The 21549-nt window shown below is 41.5% G+C and overlaps 1 protein-coding gene across 1 annotated transcript in view; it reads right to left on the minus strand.

Annotated features, from left to right (window-relative positions):
* Positions 1–21549, minus strand: part of USH2A (usherin) — a 579889-nt gene that overhangs the window by 454582 nt on the left and 103758 nt on the right. The window contains exons 15-19 of the mRNA XM_044449731.1: positions 16130–16288; positions 10845–11339; positions 9864–10136; positions 6323–6480; positions 4755–4899 (exon numbers count right to left, since the gene is read on the minus strand). Coding sequence (XP_044305666.1) covers positions 4755–4899; positions 6323–6480; positions 9864–10136; positions 10845–11339; positions 16130–16288 — 1230 coding nt within the window. The remainder of the gene's footprint in view (positions 1–4754; positions 4900–6322; positions 6481–9863; positions 10137–10844; positions 11340–16129; positions 16289–21549) is intronic.

Raw genomic sequence — 21549 nt, forward strand, 5'->3', positions numbered from 1 at the left:
CTAGAAGAAGAGGTGAGGTGCCTGAGGGCCGAGAGAGCTCTCCAGGCCCCCCCCCCAGAGCAGCCCCCCTCTGGACAGAGGGTTGTTGTTGTTGTTGTTGTTGTTGTTATTATTATTAGAACATTTCTATGCCGCCCCTTGCCGAAGCCTCGGGGTGGCTTACAACACAATAAAATACAATACAATACAAAAATAACAATATAAAATTAAAATTAATAATATAAAATAAATAAGAAATATAAACGATATAAAAGAAGTTATAAAAGAACAGAAAAGAAGTCGCCCTGGCCAGATAAATAAGTAAATATTGTTAACAATTAAAATGATGTTTAAATAAAAAAGTCTTCACCTGGCGCCGAAAAACAAATAACGACGGCGCCAGGCGGACCTCTCTGGGGAGCATATTCCATAGATTGGGCGCCACCGCAGAGAAAGCCCTCCTCCAAGTACCTACCCTCCTAATTTCTTTAACGGAGGTTCCTGGAGAAGGGCCTCTCCCGCAGATCTCAAGGGGCGGTCAGGCATATATGGATGTAAGCGCTCCTTCAGGATTGAGGGAGAAACCATGGGAGGAGCAGCTGCAGAGACATGGAGGTATGTCACCCACAGGAGGAGGAGGCCAGCACAGCCTCCTCCTTCTCCTGGCAGCAATCTGGAGCTGGGAAACAGGTTCTCTCCACTTGGGGAGGCTGGGGCTGATGAGTCCTCGGGGGACCAGCAGGACCCCCAGCCTGGGACGTCAGGCGGCAAGGGGGCCGCTGCAGGAGAGGCGAGGGCCAGGGCACAGCCGCCCACCAGCACCTGGAAGGTACGGCGGCAGGTGATTGTTGTTGGGGACTCCCTGCTGAGGGGCACTGAGGCGGCAGTGTGCCGCCCCGACCTGGAGACAAGGGAGGTTTGCTGCCTGCCGGGCGCACGTATCCGGCATGTAAAGGACAGAGTGGAGTGTCTTGTTCGCTCCGGGGGTCACCAGCCACTCCTGGTGATCCATGTGGGCACAAACGGTGTGGCCAGGCAGGGTGTGGTTGGGACCACCAGGGAATTTGAGGCCTTGGGGAAGAAACTCAGGGAGCTGAAGGCCCAAGTGGCCTTCTCATCAATGTTACCTGTCCGGGGATTTAGGCCAGGAAGGGACAGGAGGGCTTCTGAGGTGAACGACTGGCTTAGGGTGTGATGCCAGAAGGGACGCTTTGAGTTCCTCGACCACGGCACTCGTTTTCTTGCCAATGGACTTCTGGCAAGGGACGGGTTACACCTCACGAGGATGGGGAAAAGGTCCTTTGGAGATGCTCTAGCGAGCTTCGTCCGGAAGACTTTAAACTGAGCCGGGGGGGGGGGGTTCAGGCCCCCCAGTAACGTATCTGCACTGGACAAGTGTGGGGGGAGGATCAGGGCTCTGGGAGCAGGGTTTTAGAGATACTGCAGGGACTGACAGGACTCCTACAGAGAGGGACCAGGTATCAGGGAGGATGGGAGGAAGGAGGAGGCTGGGAACTCCAAGGAAAGGAAGCGGTGGGAAGGAGTTGAGGTGCATGTACACCAATGCTAGGAGCATGGGTAATAAGCAGGAAGAGCTTGAAGCTCTCCTGGGAATAGGAGGGTATGATCTGGTGGGAATCACAGAAACTTGGTGGGATGAAAGGCAAGTCTGGAATGTGAACATAGAAGGGTATCACCTTTTTAGAAAGGACAGGAAGGGAAAGAGAGGTGGGGGCGTGGCTTTATACGTCAGGGAAGGAATAGGATGCAGTGAGATAGAATGCAGCACAGATGGAGATTCGGTAGAGGCAGTCCGGGTGAAACTTAGGGGTTTTGACAGGGAAAGAGACCTGACAGTGGGGGTATGTTATCGCCCTCCAGTCAACTTGAGACCCTGGATGATGTCCAGATTCTAAGGATATCTCGGGGAAGAGACACAGTAATTATGGGAGATTTCAGTTTCCCGGATATTACTTGGAAGACTCACTCGGCGGTGACAGCCAGGTCACGTTGCTTCCTAGAAGCTATAGAGGGAGCATTTTTCACACAGAGGGTCCGAGGGGCGATGAGGGGGGGAAACATCCTTGACTTGGTCTTGACCGATAGGGAGGAGCTGACAGATGAAGTACAGATTAGGGGAGCTCTGGATGCGAGTGATCACTCCATTCTTTGCTTTGAGATCAGGGGACTGGGGACATGCAGCAGGTCGAGCACTAGAAGCTGGGACTTCAAGAGGGCCAACCTTGGCCAACTGAAGGCCAGACTGGGGAAAGTCTCCTGGGATAGGTTACTGGAAGGTAAGCGAGTTGAGAAGGGGTGGATAGCACTCAAAAGGGAGGTTTTGGAGGCGCAAGCCTTGATGATACCTCTAGTCAGCAAGGTGGGGAGGCGGAGGAGAGTGCTGCCATGGATGTGAAAGGAGGTGGTTAGAGGAATTAGACGAAAGAGGAACCTCCGTAGGAAATGGGTAATGGGGGAAATAGACAAAAGGGTATACCGGGAGGAGGAGGCCCATTGCAGAAGGATTCTTCGCAAGGCTACGGCTGATTACGAGCTGAGACTTGCCAGGAATATCAACAAAAAGGGCTTGTTTCAGCATGTAAATAGGAAGAGGAAGGGGAGACAAGTGGTGGGACCACTAAATAAGGAGGAAGGAGATCCAGTGACTGATATGAGGGAACAGGCACAGATGCTAAATGACTATTTTGCCTCTGTGTTCTCCCCAAAGCAGGATGGGGGATATCCGCATAGGAGATTAGATGAGGCTGGGGACTTAGGGGAACAGATTAGAGTTCACCCCCCTTGAAGTCGAGGGGCTCCTCAGGGCATTGGACATTACAAAGGTGCCAGGCCCTGATGGGTTGCACCCGAGAGTACTTAGAGAGTTGGCAGGGGTTCTCTCACGCCCGCTGGCCTTCATTTTTGAGGCCTCATGGAGAATGAGTGAAGTTCCAGAGGACTGGAGGGTGGCATCAGTAGTCCCAATTTTCAAAAAGGGTAGTAGAAAGGACATGGGGAATTATAGACCAGTTAGCCTTACGTCCATTGTAGGAAAAACCATGGAAAGGCTCATAATAGAGAGAGTTCTAGTGATGCTAGATAGGGAAGGGAGGCTGACAGCCACACAACACGGCTTCCGCAAAAACAGGTCCTGCCAGACAAACCTTGTAGAATTCTATGACAAGGTTTCGAGATGGCTAGATGGAGGGGATGCAGTGGATGTGGTATACCTGGATTTCAGCAAGTCCTTTGACAAAGTGCCCCATGATATCCTGGTGGAGAAACTGAGAAGTTTTGGGATACACCAAAGCACTGTCCGGTGGATTGGGGCATGGTTGACTGACTGAAAGCAGAAGGTAACCATTAGCGGGGAATCATCGGTATGGCGGCCAGTGACAAGCGGAGTCCCCCAGGGCTCTGTCCTGGGGCCGATCCTGTTTAATCTTTTCATTAATGACATGGAAGAAGGGGTGAACAGTCTGCTGATCAAGTTCGCAGACGACACTAAAACTGGAGCAGTGGCCACAACTGAGGAGCAGGTACTCCAGATCCAAAAGGATCTGGACAGACTATGGAAGTGGGCAGGAGACAACAGGATGGCGTTCAATGTGGATAAGTGCAAGGTCTTGCACTTGGGGCATAGGAATAGCTGTCCTAAGTACAGGTTAGGTGACAAGTAGCTGGAGAGCAGCACTTGTGAAAGGGACCTTGGGGTACTGGTTGTCTGCAGGCTAAACATGAGTCAGCAGTGTGATGCGGTGGTCAAGAGGGCGAACTCCACCCTTGGTTGCATAGCCAGAAGTGTGGCTTCGAGATCAAGAGAGGTATTACTACCACTCTACACGACTCTGGTGCACCTGCAACTGGAGTATTGCATTCAGTTTTGGGCCTCTCATTACAGAAAGAATATAGTCAGGTTGGAGTCAGTGCAGCGTAGGGCCACAAGGTTGGTGGCCGGTTTGCAGGGGATGCCGTATGAGGCAAGACTGAGGGAACTGGGTCTCTTCAGCCTGGAGAAGAGGAGACTCAGGGGGGATATGCTGGTGACATACTGGTATGTGAGGGGATGTCACATGGAGATGGGTAGAGACTTGTTCTCCCCTGCAGAGGAAGGCAGGACACGCTCCAATGGAGCAAAGCTCAGGGAGCCAAGGTTCCATTTGGATGCCAGGAAGCACTTCCTGACAGTCAGGACCCCGAGGGTGTGGAATGGGCTTCCATGAGAGGTCATTGAGGCCCCATTGGTGTGGGTGTTCAAGGATAGGATGGACGTCCACATGGTGGGCATGTCGTGAGCGGAGCTGGCTGGTGCCGGAGGTCAGACTAGATGGCCCGGGAGGCCCCTTCTGACTCGCTCTGTTTCTATGTTTCTAATACAATAGGTATCCAAGAGAAACAAGTTATGGAGCTCAGGTTGAAGGAGAAGTTCAATAAGTGTTAAAATTGCTGTTTATGTGGTAGGTACTACCAATAGAATCGTATTATTAACTTCATTAAGTACATATGGTTTATTTTTAGAAAATGCAAAACAAACAAAAATAGGTTAAATGACCTCATTAAGAAAAAAAACCCATACGGCTTTTTAATATACTACAAACCTATGTGGTAAACATGGTGTTTTGTTTTTAATCTGTCAAGGTAAACAAACACCTGATTAAGCTAGTCACTTTGTATTAATGTAACACCAATCTTAGTCACTATGCATCAACCTGTAATCATCTACTTTAGAAAGATAGGTGCCAACTTTGAATTTGGATGCAATTTTCCACACTTACCAGCAGCTAAGGTTTGTCCCATTCCTGGCTCACTGTTGATACAACCCTGCCGATTGCAAAGAGTAATCTCAAAATTGTAAATTTTGTATGGTTCCAGTCCCGTCACTATGTAGAACTGTTCATGAGTGTCAGCGATATACAAAACCTGCAAAGGAAACAGAGTCAAAATGGTCGATCTGACAGCATTTATATTACTTTCCACTAATATGACAGTTTTTTAACCACAGGAAATCATAGACTATAGCAGGGGTCTCAAACTCGCGGCCCACGGGCCAATTGCCGGGATGGGCGGGACACAAGGGAGGGGCCTCGCAGGCTTCAAAGTGCCGGCGGTGCCCTGTCTGGCCACGGGATGAGCAGCCCACCACCACCGTGGTGGTGGAATACTTGATGCGGCCCAGCCTCACCCAGACTCTACTTCCAGCAGCCCCCAGGTAAGTTGAGTTTGAGACCCCTGGACTATAGACTTATAGAATCATAGAATAGTAGAGTTAGAAGGGGTCAAGAAAGCCATTGGATCAATCCCCCTGCTGTTGCAGGACACCATTGGATAAAATAGATGTTCTAGATACATTTCATTCTGGCTTTAGAACTGGTTTTAAGACCAACATAGTGCTGGTTGCCTTCTAGAGACCTGCCCTAGGAAGATGGTCCCCACTGTACCTCTCAGCTGCATCTGTGGAGGGAATCTGCATAACTTTCACCTTCAGTCATGTCCTGATTGCCCATTTTTTCTGTTCAGGAAAAGCAAATAGCAACAGCAAAGGTGAACAGGAATTGGCCATGAGATGGGTGGTGGCATGAAATTCAGAGACTCTTAGCCATCTCAAACATCACTCATTTGCCTATCCCTAAAGGAGGGTCCCATTGATAGTGACACAATAAATTGGGATGAGGGAAAAAACCTTCTCAGTGACCACATGCAAATTATGGAATACCAGGACCCAAGTGGACCCCATGAAGTTCAGTAGGTCACTTCCTCCATGACGTTCTGAGACTAGTAAAAACCTTCCTGTACCAACAATCTTTTGGATTGCTAGGCAGATTATATTTTATACTATGCAACCTGTTTAGGGATTTTGTTTGCTATGCCAAGGTTCATTTCTATATTTGTTGCACTTGGATTGTTATTTCAGTATGGGAATGTAAGATGCTGCAGAAGGTAGAGTATACATTTCTAAATTAATAATAATTGATCAATTTCACATGGTAAAAGAGAAGAGATAGGGAGATTAGAAAATGTTACATTTGCACTGGGCCACTTATACATCCCTTCAGAATAAAATCATGCCTTCATGTGCACAACCAAAGAGACATTTCACTTGAGAACTGTCTGCCAAAAAATAAGTCATGTTGTCTCATGCAGAGGCAAATAGATAGTCTGTTCCGCCATGGGCAACCTGCCATAATAACAACTTCATTCCACCCCCGCCCCCACTGTACTTTGACAACTGCAAGCATTTCTCCATCGGCAAATTATAATTTGGCATAGCCAAAAACACTGGGACCACTTTATATCACCCATATATCAATAAACAGAGAAAACAGATTGCTAATAACAATGATACCTGAGAAAACACTGGCGATACTTTTTGTTCGGTAATTACATTGACGCTGTACCCCATCACTTCTCCTCTTGCTTCATTATCTTGTGGCTTTTCCCAAGATACATTGAGAGAATATGGTGAAAGAGGGAATACTGATGGAGGTGGCATGAATACAGGAGCTAAAATACAAATAAATGTGCTAATTTATCATAAAATAAATGAACAACATGTGTCATGCAAGTTTTCCCACTATATTTGTAAAATACCATCTGTTAAACTTGATAAAATGGCTGTTTGCATCCAATTCCTAAATAAGCAGCTTGTAGAAATTAATTTTCAGGTCTAAAAGGAATTTTCATATGGTTTTCAATGCTACAGCTTTAAAGTAAGTGTATCCCACCTATAGGCAAAGTATGGAATCTATTATTTTTATGGTACACTAACCAGCACTTAAAATCTGAAACACAATGTAGTTTTCACATAATAGTAGAGGAGATGGATTTTTAAAACACACCTTTCCTGTGACCTGGGAAAACCTGATTAGAAGAAAGATTGTTGAACACTTAAATATTGTCAAAGTAAATTTAATTGCTGAGCAGGTTTGAAATTAACATGTCTCTCTTGCATTAGAATAGCTGATATATCCAAGATGTTTAATTATGTGATATGTGCCTTCTACAGGATATATCTTTAGTTTAAAATCCTATGTAAGAACTAAAACATAACTTTACTCTTGGAAAATATCAGTTGAGAATATACTCCAGCAAAATCTGCTAGATGTTTTAAGGTTAACTGCTCATTCCACAAACCAATGAAGACAACAGCCTTGGCTTTAAGCCACACACACACACACACACACACACACACACACACACACGTCCCATCTGAGAGAAATCAGTGGCACTTGTGTCCAACTAAAATATATTTTGAATTGAGGAATCCATATGGATGACATAAAATAAACTATTACAAACCTTTCATAACATTTTAAAAATCAAATTAATGGAAATCAGAGAGATTTACCTCCAGATAAGTACATCTGGGACTAAAATGTGTTAATACAGTCAGGTTATAGGAACTTCTTATACAACAATAATTGCAATTTATTAATATGTTATACCATCTTATGGTTCTTTGCATTGCTTCTCATTGTTATTATAGCTGAAATTATAATTTCTATTTATTTCATTTCTATGCCACCCATAAATGATAAAATAACACATAACCTTTTAACATACAGAATACTTCCTATCTTGCTGGTTCTGGTCGTCTTCCCTTCCTACCCTGAGCAATTTCCCCAAAAGCCCCAAAAGGTGACAGTGCTGGCTCCAGCTGAGCCTCAGTGGGGACATTATTATGCCATAAATCCTCTCCTTTCACTATGCTCCAAGCCTCCCTTGCAGGTAGCATTTGGGAGAAGGCATCAGATTTTAAGCATGGTGTCTGGGTAGATTCAGGTCAGGACAGGTGTTTCATCATGTAATGCAGTCCTAGGACAGATAAGGCTTTAAAGGTTAAGAGCAGGATCTTGAATTATGTCCAGAAGCATATACATAGCAAAAGAAAGTGGGCCAGAATTTGTGTGCTGTGTTCAAACCTTCTGTTCCAACTATTGTTCTGGCTGCCACATATTATACAAGCTGCAGCAGTCTTCAAGAGCAGCCCCATACAGAATGCTTTGCAGTGATCTAACTTGGAGATTACCAGTGCTTGGGTGACTGAAATCAGGTTATACCTATCCAGGAAGGGATACAGCAGGCCAAAGCTGCTGTAGGCACTCCATGGCATGAGGCCACATGAGCCTTAAATGACAGTGATGACTCCACTGTGGCTTCCAAGCTATTAACCTGCCCCTTCAAAGGGAGTGCAACTCTCTCTAGAACAGGTTGAGCACCAATCATCCAGTTAGGAAAGCTACCAAGTAAAGCATCTCAGTCTTGTCTGGATTGAGTTTGTTAGCCCTTATCCAGTCTGTTGTTATAGACAGACACTGGCTCCACAGTCTCCCCTGCTGAACATGAAAAGGAAAAGAAGAGCTGCATGTCATCAACATATAGATGGCAACACATTCCAAAACTCTTCATGACACCCCTCAGCAGTTTCATATAGATATTGGATAGCATGAGACAAAATTGATCACTGGGCAAGCCCATGCTGCAGAATCCATGATGCTATGCAATATTCTCCAAGCATGGCTTTCTGCAGACAGCCATCCAAGCAAGAGTGAAATGATTGCCATGCAGTATCCCCTGACCCACCCACATGCACACTTCTAGCTTGGACATTGGCTCCAAAAGGGTACTTGGATTCATGGTGAATTCCTAGAGTATGAACAGTGTCATAGCTCCCCTGTCATAGGTTCTGCATATATTTCCTGTAATATATTAGAGCTGGTCTCTTGCCAAAACCTGGCCTGAAGTGCAACTGACATGGATCCTGATCATTGATCTCATCCAGACAACATGGGACCATTCCCTCTTGCAAAGAAGTATTAATCACCTTCCTGACCCAGCCAGCTCTTCCTTCCTTCCTACCTTTTTAAGTTAAGAGATAGAACTATCCAGTATGGAAACAGTTGCATGAACCTGTACAAGCACCTTACCAGAGTCCTTGACTTGTACTAACTGAACCTCAATTAAGAAAACTAGATCGGGCTATACTCTGGATACCTCACCTGAAAACAAACTGTTTTTAATAGTGATTTTTAATATTTATATGTAAAATGCTTAGCAATACCCCAACACTAATATAGTAGTAGATTTCCTATATGTTTAGATGATAAAAAATAACCCAAACAGACATTACTGGCAAGAAAATTATAAAGAAAGTGCCAATGATACAGAACTGGCTTTTGGGAGCAGCACCATGCTCCATAACATGTGGTTCCAGCATGCATTCACTGAGTTTCAAGATACATCCTCCCTAACATATCAGTGTGAAGATAAAACGTGATTTGAAGGATCTGTGAAAATGAAAACACACACACACATCCCATAAAAAAATAAAGATATGTTGCTAGTATCACCACAATTTTCTCTGTAAGGCTACCCCCTATATATTTTATTATTATTATTATTATTATTATTATTATTATTATTATTATTATATCCCCTCCCTCTCCCGCCCAGGTCTCCGTTATGCAAGCCAGGTCGGCCCCCTCATCCACAATCAAGTCATAGATGAGGGAAGATTTATTATTGACCGACCTGGCATTGAGCAGCAGCACCGTCAGACCCGAGGGGTGGTTGACAAGGCTACCTGGCGCCCTCTGGTTGGGGGCAGGATCAGAAGGAGGGACAGGTGTCAGCCATCTGTCCATCCTTCTTACGTTAAGCCCCTATTTTAGCTAATACATTTGGGATAAACTTGTGTATGTGTAACTTCCCCACTAGGCATTGCTAGTGAACTCTAATTAACTGCACATTATTAAAAGATCAATGGGTTCTATACATGGTAGTTACATATTTCAAGAGAAACCTGAAGCATATTCAAACTGCAGGAAATAGGAAGGTTTGTTTTGAAACACTTAGCAAGTACATTTTGGGGAATGGCTAGCAATTACCTGCCTCTGCTGTTCTCTGTGATGTCCAACTTGAAAATGTGCTCCCAGCCATATTGACTGATAAAATACGGAATTCATACTCAGTGAATGACTCCAAGCCAGTGATGATGGTGCTTGTTAGAGGCGGTGTCAAAGCATTCTCGTTGGCAGATTCGGTCACTGGATAAGGACTGAACCATCCACTGGTTTGGAAGATTCGGCTCTCTGGGGGAATATGGCTTCCATTCATTTGCAGAGCTCCTCTCATATAGAGTTCATATCTAATAATTATGCCTAGAAATAATCATGACTGGTTAACAAAGATAGATGTCAATCTGAAAGCAACTAAAATCCTGCTTCTGTAACTAGTGCTTACTACTGAAACCATGTCCACTGATGCACAATATAAATACAGTGACAATAATGATACATTGTAAATCCATCCTCCTAAATATTCAGCCCCACATGTAGCAGGAGAACAGCCTAAGGCTCAACTAGACACACACATGAAGGAACTTGAACCACACTGCACTGCCTACTTCCTTCAATACATATGAAAATCTCCTCCTCAGGCAGGGGATGCCATGCTTTTTCTCTTAGTACTAGCGAGCCTCAGTCATAAGTTTTTTCTCAGAGTGGGCTCAAAGCCTCTAAAGTTATTCATCAGATTTTGCAGAGATATTCAGATTTTTTTCCAAGAGATATTTTCATTTTTTAATTAGAGATATACCCATATATGAATATAAGAGGACCCTGAAACCAGGAATAGTGAAGCAAAAATTAGTCTCTATATTCCTAAAATAGGACAAACACCAGAAAAACAGTCCAAAATATTGACCTCGTCACCTCATAAGCTGGTATACGCAGGTGTTAACAGTGGGGATAGATTGTGCCCAGTAATAATAATGTAAAGAATACGAGGACCCAATACAATAGAGCATTTCAGTTATGTAGGGAAAATATGCTTGCATTCTCCTGAAACTAGAGTTATGAAAATCCTACCGTTGGCTTTCTTGGGAGGAGCCCATTCAACAGCAAACTCTGTAGCACTGATGCTATGGACGACTGGAGGCTGCTGCTCCTCGGGAGAGGCCTGTGCAGTCATGACTGTCACCTGCTGGCTCAACAAACAGCCACCGCCAGTGCATGCTTGAACGCAAAAAATGTATTTTGCAAATGGAAACAAATTCTGAACAGTTACAGAAGTTTCTAAGCCTTCATATTGGCCACAAGGCTGAAGGTTAAGTGAAGAAGTGCATGTCAAGATGTATTTCTCTATGGGACCAGAGTCATTTGCTAAGGCTGTCCAGCTGAGTGAAACAGAGTGTGGCCCAACAGGAAGAATTGGACTTAAATGCAGACTCCCTGTTGGTACCCCTGGCAATGTCCTGTACATCAAGGCAGTACTTCTTGTAGATCCATGGATATTGCTGGCCTCAAGGTGGTATGAATAGGAGACATAGGGGAGCAAGGAGCTGTCAGTGAAGACATGCATGCCTATGAAAGGTACATAAAAGTTATGCATTTATTTTATGATATGTATAGATCTCCTTCTAGGTTCATAAATACAAAGAAATATCACATACATTTTAAGTAAGTTCACAATAGAGCTAGACAGTAGCATACATGCAACTATAAAATATAGGTCAATTGACAAAGAGAGACAAAATGGGACACCTAATACATAAAAAATGCTATCCCTTTAACTGAATTCTTATTTTTTGTTAAAGCTACATAAATAAAAGACCCCATTCAAGAAAAAGTAGCCCAAATAAATGAGTGCTAAAATGTGTTTGGATAGTTGCAGAGCTGAATCTGTATGCATTTCAGTGAGATGAAATATCAATTCCATAAAGTGGGGACTACCATTGGAGAAAAAATGGAATCTTACATAGGGTTAGGGTTTTGATGCACTGCTATTGGACTTAAAACCAGTTACACAGGACTATAGCTTTATTCTCTTTTTTTCCTTCTAAAATAATATTTAAGAAAACCAACAGCCTAAAATAACTGTACTAAAAAGATTAATTGCATGTTATACATTAGACTAGATACTTGGTAATTATTGTTGCTTTAAAACACTTTTCTGTTAAAAATGAAAAATATTTAACCATGAATTTCTTCTCATTGTTAGCAAAAACATTAGTGGAACTAGGATATGAAATATGCAGTTCCAGACTCTTTGCAATCCTATTTTCTCTTTATTTCTGCATTTTATCTTTGCATTTTTTAGGCTTGTTTGTTTTGTTAAAGCTGAAACCAAACATTTCTTTCAATTTTTTCTCTTACATTGTTAAAAGATTTGATATGCTGCATCCTGTTGATGGTTTTATTATTATTATTATTATTATTATTATTATTATTATTATAACATTTCTATGCCACCCCTTGCCGAAACCTCGGGGCGGCTTACAACATGATAAAATACATTTTATCTCTATGTCTGTGTGCTTAATTCTTTTGCTTTATACATTTAAATAAGATTAATTAACGAGGTTGATTATCAATAATAATAATACATCAATAAAATAAGTTTCCTTTTACATACATAAAGGACATACTGCTTTCACTTAATCTATAGCATCATGGTACAGGAAGAGAAGAGAAGAGAAGAGAAGAGAAGAGAAGAGAAGAGAAGAGAAGAGAAGCTGTATCAGCCCAACTGTTCATCTAGTCCAGCATCCCATTTCCTACAGGCCAAACAGATGCCTTGGGAAGTGCCCAGGCAAAGACATCAATCTATAGAAATGACCTTAGGAACACATTTTCTTTCTTCTTTAACTCTCCCAGAATGCTTTCTTAAAAGGGTACACTACTTAATACAGTTAAACACTTTTTATTTAAGTGTTATTTTAAAAATTAGTGTTTTAATAGTTTTAATCATAAATCAGTCACTCTTGACTTAATTTATTTTTATTGGTTGTATATTGCTTTATATTTGTATCAATTGTTATTCATTTTTTATTTTAATGTTTGTAAGGCGTCCTGAGATGCCACGGCATATAAAAGGCATATAAAAGAGGACGGCATATAAAAGTTTTAAATAAATAAATAAATAAATAATTCAATATTGGCTGCAACTAGTTACCAATAGATGTAGCCATATTTATTGAGAAATTCTTAAGGCACAAATATTTGATGCAGAAGGCACAGTAGTTGCACCTAAAGCCAAGTGTTATGTACTCTGTCAGGCAATGGCTTTTCAAGTTTTTAAGCAAAGGTTCTTCCCATCACCACTTCCCTGATCATTTTCGCTGTTGGTGTCCAGGATTGAAACTGGGAACTTGTATATCCTTGTATTCTTTCATTTTGCTTCCCAGCAGAGTGCTTTAGAAACTAATCTAATACACATTCCTTTCTTCTAAAAGAACTCTAAAATTCATTTTGCTCTAATGTTGCAAAGCCATCAGTCAAATAATCAAGCCAGGTTTTGAGACTACTGTTAATTTTCCTTGAAAAGTTCAATGCTTCTACATTAGCAATTTCAGGTTGTCATTTAGTACTAGGACCTGTATGCACACAGTTGGCTTAGGTGGGGCCTCCTGTGTGTATTACAGATGCTACATACATATTGAGAACAAAGTCATAAACATAAAAATCTGGCAGTATTAACCATTTTTCTTAGTATTCAAATGCCAAACAGTAGATTATTTTCACATCATTAATTATCATGATTGTCAGAAAATGTCAGAATGGTAATATTTTTGTTTAAAGAACAGTTGTGGCTTTAGAAAATAATGATTTGTTGAAAAGGATTATATCAGTCTATGATTATGCAACCAATAGTTAACATTTTAAGAGAGCTGCAAATCTATGTTAATACAATGTCAAAATGGGCAACTGTTCTAGAAGGATTACTCTATTCAATTCGAAGTGTATCATTATTTGCTTTAACCTTCTCAGCACATACATTTGAATTACTTGTTAGGATACTAAAGCTAAAATCTGGAATTCATACTCAATTAGCTTTGCAGCTAGTAAGCAAGCACACAAATGAAAACAAAAAGACTTAGGATGCAATTCTATGGCCTCCCAACGTTTCTGGGGGGCATAAGATTATTGGTGCCCTAGTGCTGAGGTCATATGCTGAGTGAATGCTGAATGTTGAGACCCTGCCCAGTATCTCCTCATCTGCTGCTGAAAGAACCACACTGACTGCTTCTACATAGTTGTACATTGACCTCAGAGAACATGAAAGGGGTGTGCTAGGGACAGAGAGGAAGGGAGTGGGATTGATGGTTTATGCTGTTTCCAAATATTGTCCCCACTTCCTTTCCTCCCACTCCACAGTGCTTCATCTAGGCAGTTGATAATGGATATCTCGATGCAGGCCAGAGCATGAGGCACTGCTATACCTTGCACTATACACTAGATGCATATAAGCCTCTGAGATCAGTGGCTTACATGCAACCAGGCAGAGGACACTGGATCATGCCCTTATGGTTTCTTAAAGACAAAATCACAGAAGTTATTTTCAGGGTCTTAGACTGAAGCAAAAATGCTCTTTAGTACCCATGTGGAGTACTGGGTGGGCACATCAGAGGGTCTGGAGCACTCTCTTTGTCATCAGAAGCTGCCAAGGCTTCTGTAGGTGGAGAACCATTATTTGGATTTAGTCATTGGTTACAGTCTAATAAACTGAGGCCAAGTCCTGACAGAGTGGAGGCACTGTTCATGGATCCTTATTAGATTCCTGGAAACTGGTGTTTGAACAGTTCTGGATGGAGTTACACTGTCAATGTGCTTGGTTTCCCTTGATCCACAATTTCACTGATATGGTAGTCTCAGTTGCATGGAGTACCTTTTACCAGCCTCAGCTTATTCATCAATTGGAGAGGATGCTTGGCACCAGTGTTATATGCTTTGTACCCTCATGGCTGGATTACTGAAATGTGCAATATGTGGAACTAGACTTGGAAGCTTCAATTAATTCTGAGTTTGGCAGCTAGAATTAGTTTAGATAGGTGGAGCTCTCTTGTGCCAAGTTGCCTATTTTTTTCAACCACAATTTTCCATGTTGGTACTTACTTAGAAACAGCTTACATTAAGATCCAAATATGTTGACGCATGCCTCCACTCAACTGGAACATGCACTGTTATATTTAGATAAGGCCATTCCCCAAGTACAGTCAGTTGATGAAGTAGGTTATGAATGTACAAAGGACAGGATCTTTTCTGTGGTGATGGTGGCCATTCTACACAAGAAAAACTGGGTGGCATAGACATTACGCTTTTTGACACCAAGAATTTTAATTTGCTTTAATTGCTTCTGCTCCGTATTTTACTCTTAATTTTATTGACAAGTGGTGTACTGTAGCATTTCTATTATACTGTATATTAATTGCATTGTATCATATCATGTGAACTCAGTGAGGGTAGGTAGCTTATGTGACAGTTAAAAAAACCCTTGCATAAACTATGAGTTGTTAAGGCTGTGGCATTGGTAGAGTCAGTGTTGCTTGGCCTCCATGGCCTTACTTGCTGACCAGGAAACATCATGAACACTTGATACTAGGGCTAAACGGGATACATACTAAAGGTCTGCAAGGAACTTTCCAATATTAATGGGAACTAAAGTTGTTCATTCAGGCAATGAGCTGTTCGTTGTTTCCTTAAGTTCACTCCATATTTCTTCTTAGCTTAAACCAAACCTGTTGCCTGCCCTTGCCAGGGAACTAAAACAACCCTACCTGATAAACCTGCTAAGGACACAAACCTGTGTAGATCCTGAATAATTGAATGGAGGATACACAGATTAGCAACATGGTCTAAGGCCTCTATAAAAACATCTAGACTCTCAGACATGATGGGAACTTGTTCATCTTGTCAGAAATTCACGCTTGCCTTTTTCTTGTTTTCTAGACTTCATCCCAACCAAATTGGCATGAATCTGGCAACATCTCTGGCAAAGATGCTCAATGACCTTTCCTTTATGAAGCTGTCTTGGAGAGAATAATGGCAGCCTATCTTCTAGCTAACAGGTTTATCCATGATAGAGTAATGCTATGAAAAGATATCACTGAAATTAGCAGACATGAAATGTGTTCATACATCATAGTATGTTTAACAATCAGAAAATAGTTTGTGGCAGAAGATGCAAATAACACGAAAATTCATTGAGAAATGCTTAAATAATAGTTGTATCATAGTTCTATAGAATTTGAAAATAATATTTACATAGAATAGCATCTGAGTAACAGACACACACTATTCCAGTTGAGAATAGCAACTGACAAAAAAGATGGAAACAATCCCCAGATAGATAGATAGTATTGGTAGACACTCACTATAAGGGTAGTTGTCCTCTGTCGTATAGATTTGACTCCCATTTCTGTAGAGTTTGTAAGTAAGCTGGTTTGAATTTGGGGAATCAGGTGGATTCCAAGCTAGTCTGATAGCAGAAGAATTTAGAGCTTGTCCTTCTGGTGGGGGCTGCTGGGAAGGAGCTGAATTAAAATAAAGACATACTTATGTAATAAGGCAGCCACTCTATATCATGATAATCAATCCTGCATTGAAAAGGTTTATTTGAATACAGAAGCTTGTTATCTAACAGCATGTATTTTTTAATCCAAAGGTGCATAGGATTACATCTTAAGTATAGTTGCAAAAACAAATTTATATACCAAAGCAGGCAGTGTACATGACAAATCGCAAGGGCAATGTTTACAGGTTACTCATAGACAGAGCTCTCAGTTCTTAGCAGGGACAAAGCTGCAGTCCTAGCAATATATCTGCACAATGAATCCAATTGTCTGCAAAGTTGCCTACATGTAAGCTCCTGCAACACCTGGTAGCACAGGATTTCCAATCATAGGAAGCCCTACACTTGAGCAGCTGGACATTAGGGGGTGGGGTTAGCATAAGGACACAACAAGTAGTCTCACACCCATTTCATCGCAGGAATTTGAACAATGTGTGAATAAAGATCTAAAATAATTTTAGTTTGCCAAAATATCCTCCACTGGTTTCTTCTGGCTGAAATCTACACAATTTATTCATTTACTAAACTTATATTCCACATTACTAGTCCTATTTGAACTCTTTACATCCAAATCACAATAAACACTTGATGTGCACCCACCCCATTGCTAGCCTCCATTCCACTACTGAAAGTTGTGCCATACTTCCACCAGTCCTTCTTTCCAAGCACAGTATCCAAGGGTCTCTGTCTGGCAGTGGAGCCCACTAGCACTTCCATTCTCCACAGCATGGAGATTCAGTGCTTCTGGGAACAAGTCCCAAACAAGCATACTGAAGCATGTTTCTGGAAAAAGGTGGATCAGCACAGCAGATGCAAGCAGACACCACTTGTAGAAGAGAAGCAATGGCGCTAGCCATTCTTCATGGGATACTGCTCCAAGAGGCATCTGCCAGCTTGTTCCCTTGCTCAGGCTAGTCCAAAGAAAAGCAGAGGCCATGTTCTGAGCAGAGCGCCAGTGCGGGCCCAATACAGGTGAGCGGTTGGGTTTTCTAACATGACTGTTCAATCATACTAATGTGTTGCTCTTTTTCCTACTTCACATTGTGTGTGATAAACATAATCACAAGCAATAAGCTTTCTTCAAAGATATTTTCCAGTTTCATGTGTTTCAGATTTTAATATTAAGATTCCCGTTAATTTCCGTACAAGGTTCTTATAAAATCTTGAAGATAGAATTCTTCACTTTATTTGCAGACTAAGAAAGCTATTTCTGCTGGAATATAATGAGCAATAACTACAATGAAAAAGTCTAAAGAAAGATGATGCCTTATTCCAAGCCTTAGGAATGTGTTATTTAAATAATCAATATACTGTAGCCCATAATAGTCACAAGATTGTTCTCATTATTACCATATGTTTTAGGATTTTGTTTTGAGAGAAAAATTGCAGTCATATCTCTGAAGTTATTTTTCTCTGTGTGTTGTATGATGGTGGGACTGGTGGAGAACATGTTCATAAACTGATCTGAAAATGAACGCAACACAGAACTTCACAGGATTAAAAGCAATTTTAAAAAGCTGGGGGTTTTTTCCCTAAGAGAAATGGAACAGTTCCAAAGAGAGGAAAGAAATGTTTTATAGATCCCTTTGAAACAATAATAATGACAATAAATAGTTTTTGAGAGTGTGAGATCATATTAACATTTTAGTTCCCTAAACAAAGAACTAGGAAGCTGTGCAAAAATACTGCAGCAATGCATAGAGGAATAATCCCCCACCCCTAAATAAGTCAGAAATATAAATAGGAGCAAAAGCAACTGCAGAAGATTAGAAGAACCAGCCAAGACTGTGTGTGTTGCTGCACTTTTGCACACAAATATTATCACACTGCATTTATATTATCACACTCCCTTTTTCCCTCTTGTGAGGAACAAAAAACAGTTATTATAGTCCTCTTGTTCCCCAATGTTTAAGGGACAGAAAAATGTGTACAGTTAGCTATCTGTATCACTCACCCAGAGGTAAGCCTTGGGGTTTTAGAAATATGCACAAATGGCTTCTCAAAGCTTATTATCCTATTTGTGGGCAAAGAAATTGGTGGGGGGGGAGGGGCAGTGGCAGTGTTAGGAAATAACTTCTGAAGAAAATTGCCTCACGTCTGGAGTAACGTGTCTGAGATACTCTCACAGAACATCTATAAAAACTTGGAAACTAAAAATTTGTTTTTGTTTTTTTCCTGTCCACCTTCCTGACCCCATTTGCCTCTTTGATGTGCCTTAGATTATAAACCTGAGACCTAGGCCTTTCTGAGTGGGATGGTGTGACTTGGTGTCCTGCAACAGCAGGGGGTTGGACCCAATGGCCTTCCAACTCTGCTATTCTACGATTCTATGAATATTAATCCTTGTAAGCCACTCTGGGAGGCCTTTTCAGCTAAAGAATATGCTAAAATATTGTTAGTAGTAGTAACAGCAACAGCAAAAATACCAATAACAATTATGTCTAGATAGGCTTGGCCACATCCATTTCTTTAAGGCCCTCGTGGAATATTAATGCCAAAACAGGGTTACAAAGTTTGTTTTATTATAAATGATTATATATAAGGAATTAATGCTTTTAACACAGAAAGGTACAATACAACAACTTTTGAAGAATTAGTTGTCTTGGGGTGTCACAGTTTATGTGCTGCATGGAAAGGACAGTCAATCACATATCAGAGTCATTTCTGATGTAGTTCTGCACACTGAAATAGAAAGCCCTCCATGTGAATATGAGGCCCAGACCAAATAACACTCCTGGCAGCCACTGCAGTATCCCTGCAGTGAATGCTCTTCAGGAAACCACTGAAAACATATTCCATCTTTCAAATGTGTCTTAACTTAAAGTTTGAAATCAAATAGATGGCTGCTTTTTCAGAAGATACACTTCTATCTGATTCCTTTTGATGTGTGCATAATTTCATTCCACACAGAATGAGTGTATTATGTGGAAGTTGGATACTGATACTGAAATCAGAATCATTATATCATGTCTTTGTCAGAGAGAAGGCCTACATTTTTACATGTCCAGTGCAGATAACAATTAATGATCTCACTGCCATCATTCCAGATTCTTATCTCCAACTAATTTTACATCAATGCTATCATTTTCAGCTTTGAAAGATCACTTAGAAAGTATGTATAATTACACAGCACAAACCAACAACAGCTTCCAGGCATACTAAATAGCAGCTGCAATCAATAAATAGACACCTAAGAACTTCATGCACATCAAGATCTACAGACTGTTGCATGGCTCAATAATTTCTGATTTACCTGTGGTATTCAGAAATTATAGCAACTACAACTTGCCATTTATGAGTACAGGGGTATCTGTTACATACTGCAAGGAGGAAAAACTATGAACCATGATATATTTGATAGTGTAAACACCTTCACAGCATAGCATGACTCTTGTCCACTAGAAGAAAGGTTTATCACTTGGCCTAAGGACAGAGTTTGCCATTGGAGATACGTAACTGTCCCAAGATACCAGTAGATGGATAGTCTATAAACACTTTAAATAAATAAATTAGCAATATCGAATTAAAATTGTTCACATTTGGTGAACATTCAAACAGCAAGGTTAATTAAATGAAAAATTTCAAAGAGTTATGGGCTGCAAATTAATTTGGGATTTAAAAGGGAGGGCAGGAATTCTCACAACTGTGTAAGAGAACATTATGGATCCAATCTGACTGCCATCAGCTAGATGGAAGCATCTGATGATGGAAACTTCCACGTATCCTATGCCCTGACATGCTGCTAAAATGGATGTTTTAATTTTTTAATTTTTATTTTTGCTTCTCTGTCCTCCTTCACTATTTTTTCTCTGAACTTTGTAGGTTTGTTCTGCTGCTGGGGCCAGGCCCAGGGCTTGATGGGCTATAGAATTCAATGGAATGGGGGAAGGGATCAGAGCATGAAGTGCCCCTTCCAAAAAGTTGTAAAGACATCACAAGAAAGACTCTAAGATATAATACAGTTATATCATTTATAGTACAATAACAGTATGAATCTCCTTAGAAGAATCCCCCACTGAATTCAATAAGACTTATTCTCTAGTAAATGCAGGGCTTTTTTTGTCATAGAACACACCGGAATGGCGTTCCGGCACCTTTTTTTCCAATGGATTTTACGAAGTGATTTTGAATCATAGCAGATCAGCAGCAAACATCATTAACATAGTGCCTCCAGACTGCTTTTGTGTCTGCTATCTGATAGTGAGATAGTGAGGATGCTGCTCTCGGCTTGGGACGCTGCTCCGCTGCTTGGCTTGGGATTGGTGTGTGTGGTTGCGCGCTTACTGCCGGCGACATGAGTTCCGGCACTTTTTTTTTTTACAAAAAAAAGCAGTGAGTAAATGTATATAAGATTATAACCTAAGGATGCAATCTGTTAAGACATTCTTCTGCACAAGGCCTTCTGAAATGAATGAGAGCTATAACAATTTCAATTAAGCATTTTGACATTGCATATTAGATTAAGGACTTAGGAACCATCATATGAACCACTTGCTCACTGCTTTCACGTCACTGAATTCCAAAGCTTCTAAGACCCTGTGTTCTGCCAGGCTGAGGCCAGCCCAATGGGAGGAACATTGGAGGTTCCTCCATCTTACAGCCTCTTATGTTTTCACTAGATGGTCTTTTCAGCCTATCCAGAAAAGGCACGTCAGAGGTGGTGGAAGGAAGCTGGAAGAGGCTCAGGATAAAACATATCCTAGTTTCTCCAGGAGGAAAGCTATGGCAAATCTAGGCAGCATACCAAAAAGCAGAGACATTACCCTGCTGACAAAAGTTTGCATAGTCAAAGCTATGGTTTTCCCAGTTGTAATGTATGGCTATGAAACTTGGACCATAAGCAAAACTGAGCGCCGAAGAATTGAAACCTTTGAATTGTGGTGCTGGGGAAGACTCCTGAGAGTCCTTTGGACTGCAAAGAAATCAAATCAGTTATTAAAGGAAATCAACCCTGACTGTTATTTAGAAAGTCAGGTACTGAAAATGAAACTAAAATACTTTGGCCACCTAATGAGAAGGAAGGACTCACTGGAGAAGACCCTGATGCTGGGAACAATTGAAGGCAAAAGGAGAAGGGGAGGGCAGAGGTTAAGGTGGCTAGATGGGGACACCGGGTCAGTGGGTGTGGGGTTGGTTGGACTCTGGAAGATGGTGGAGGACAGGAGAGCCTGTAGGAATGCTGTCCATGGGGGCATGACTTTGTGACTGAACAGAACAGAAATT

Source organism: Varanus komodoensis, unplaced genomic scaffold, assembly GCF_004798865.1.
Source record: "Varanus komodoensis strain SLA01 unplaced genomic scaffold, ASM479886v1 scaffold1, whole genome shotgun sequence".
Taxonomy (NCBI): domain Eukaryota; kingdom Metazoa; phylum Chordata; class Lepidosauria; order Squamata; family Varanidae; genus Varanus; species Varanus komodoensis.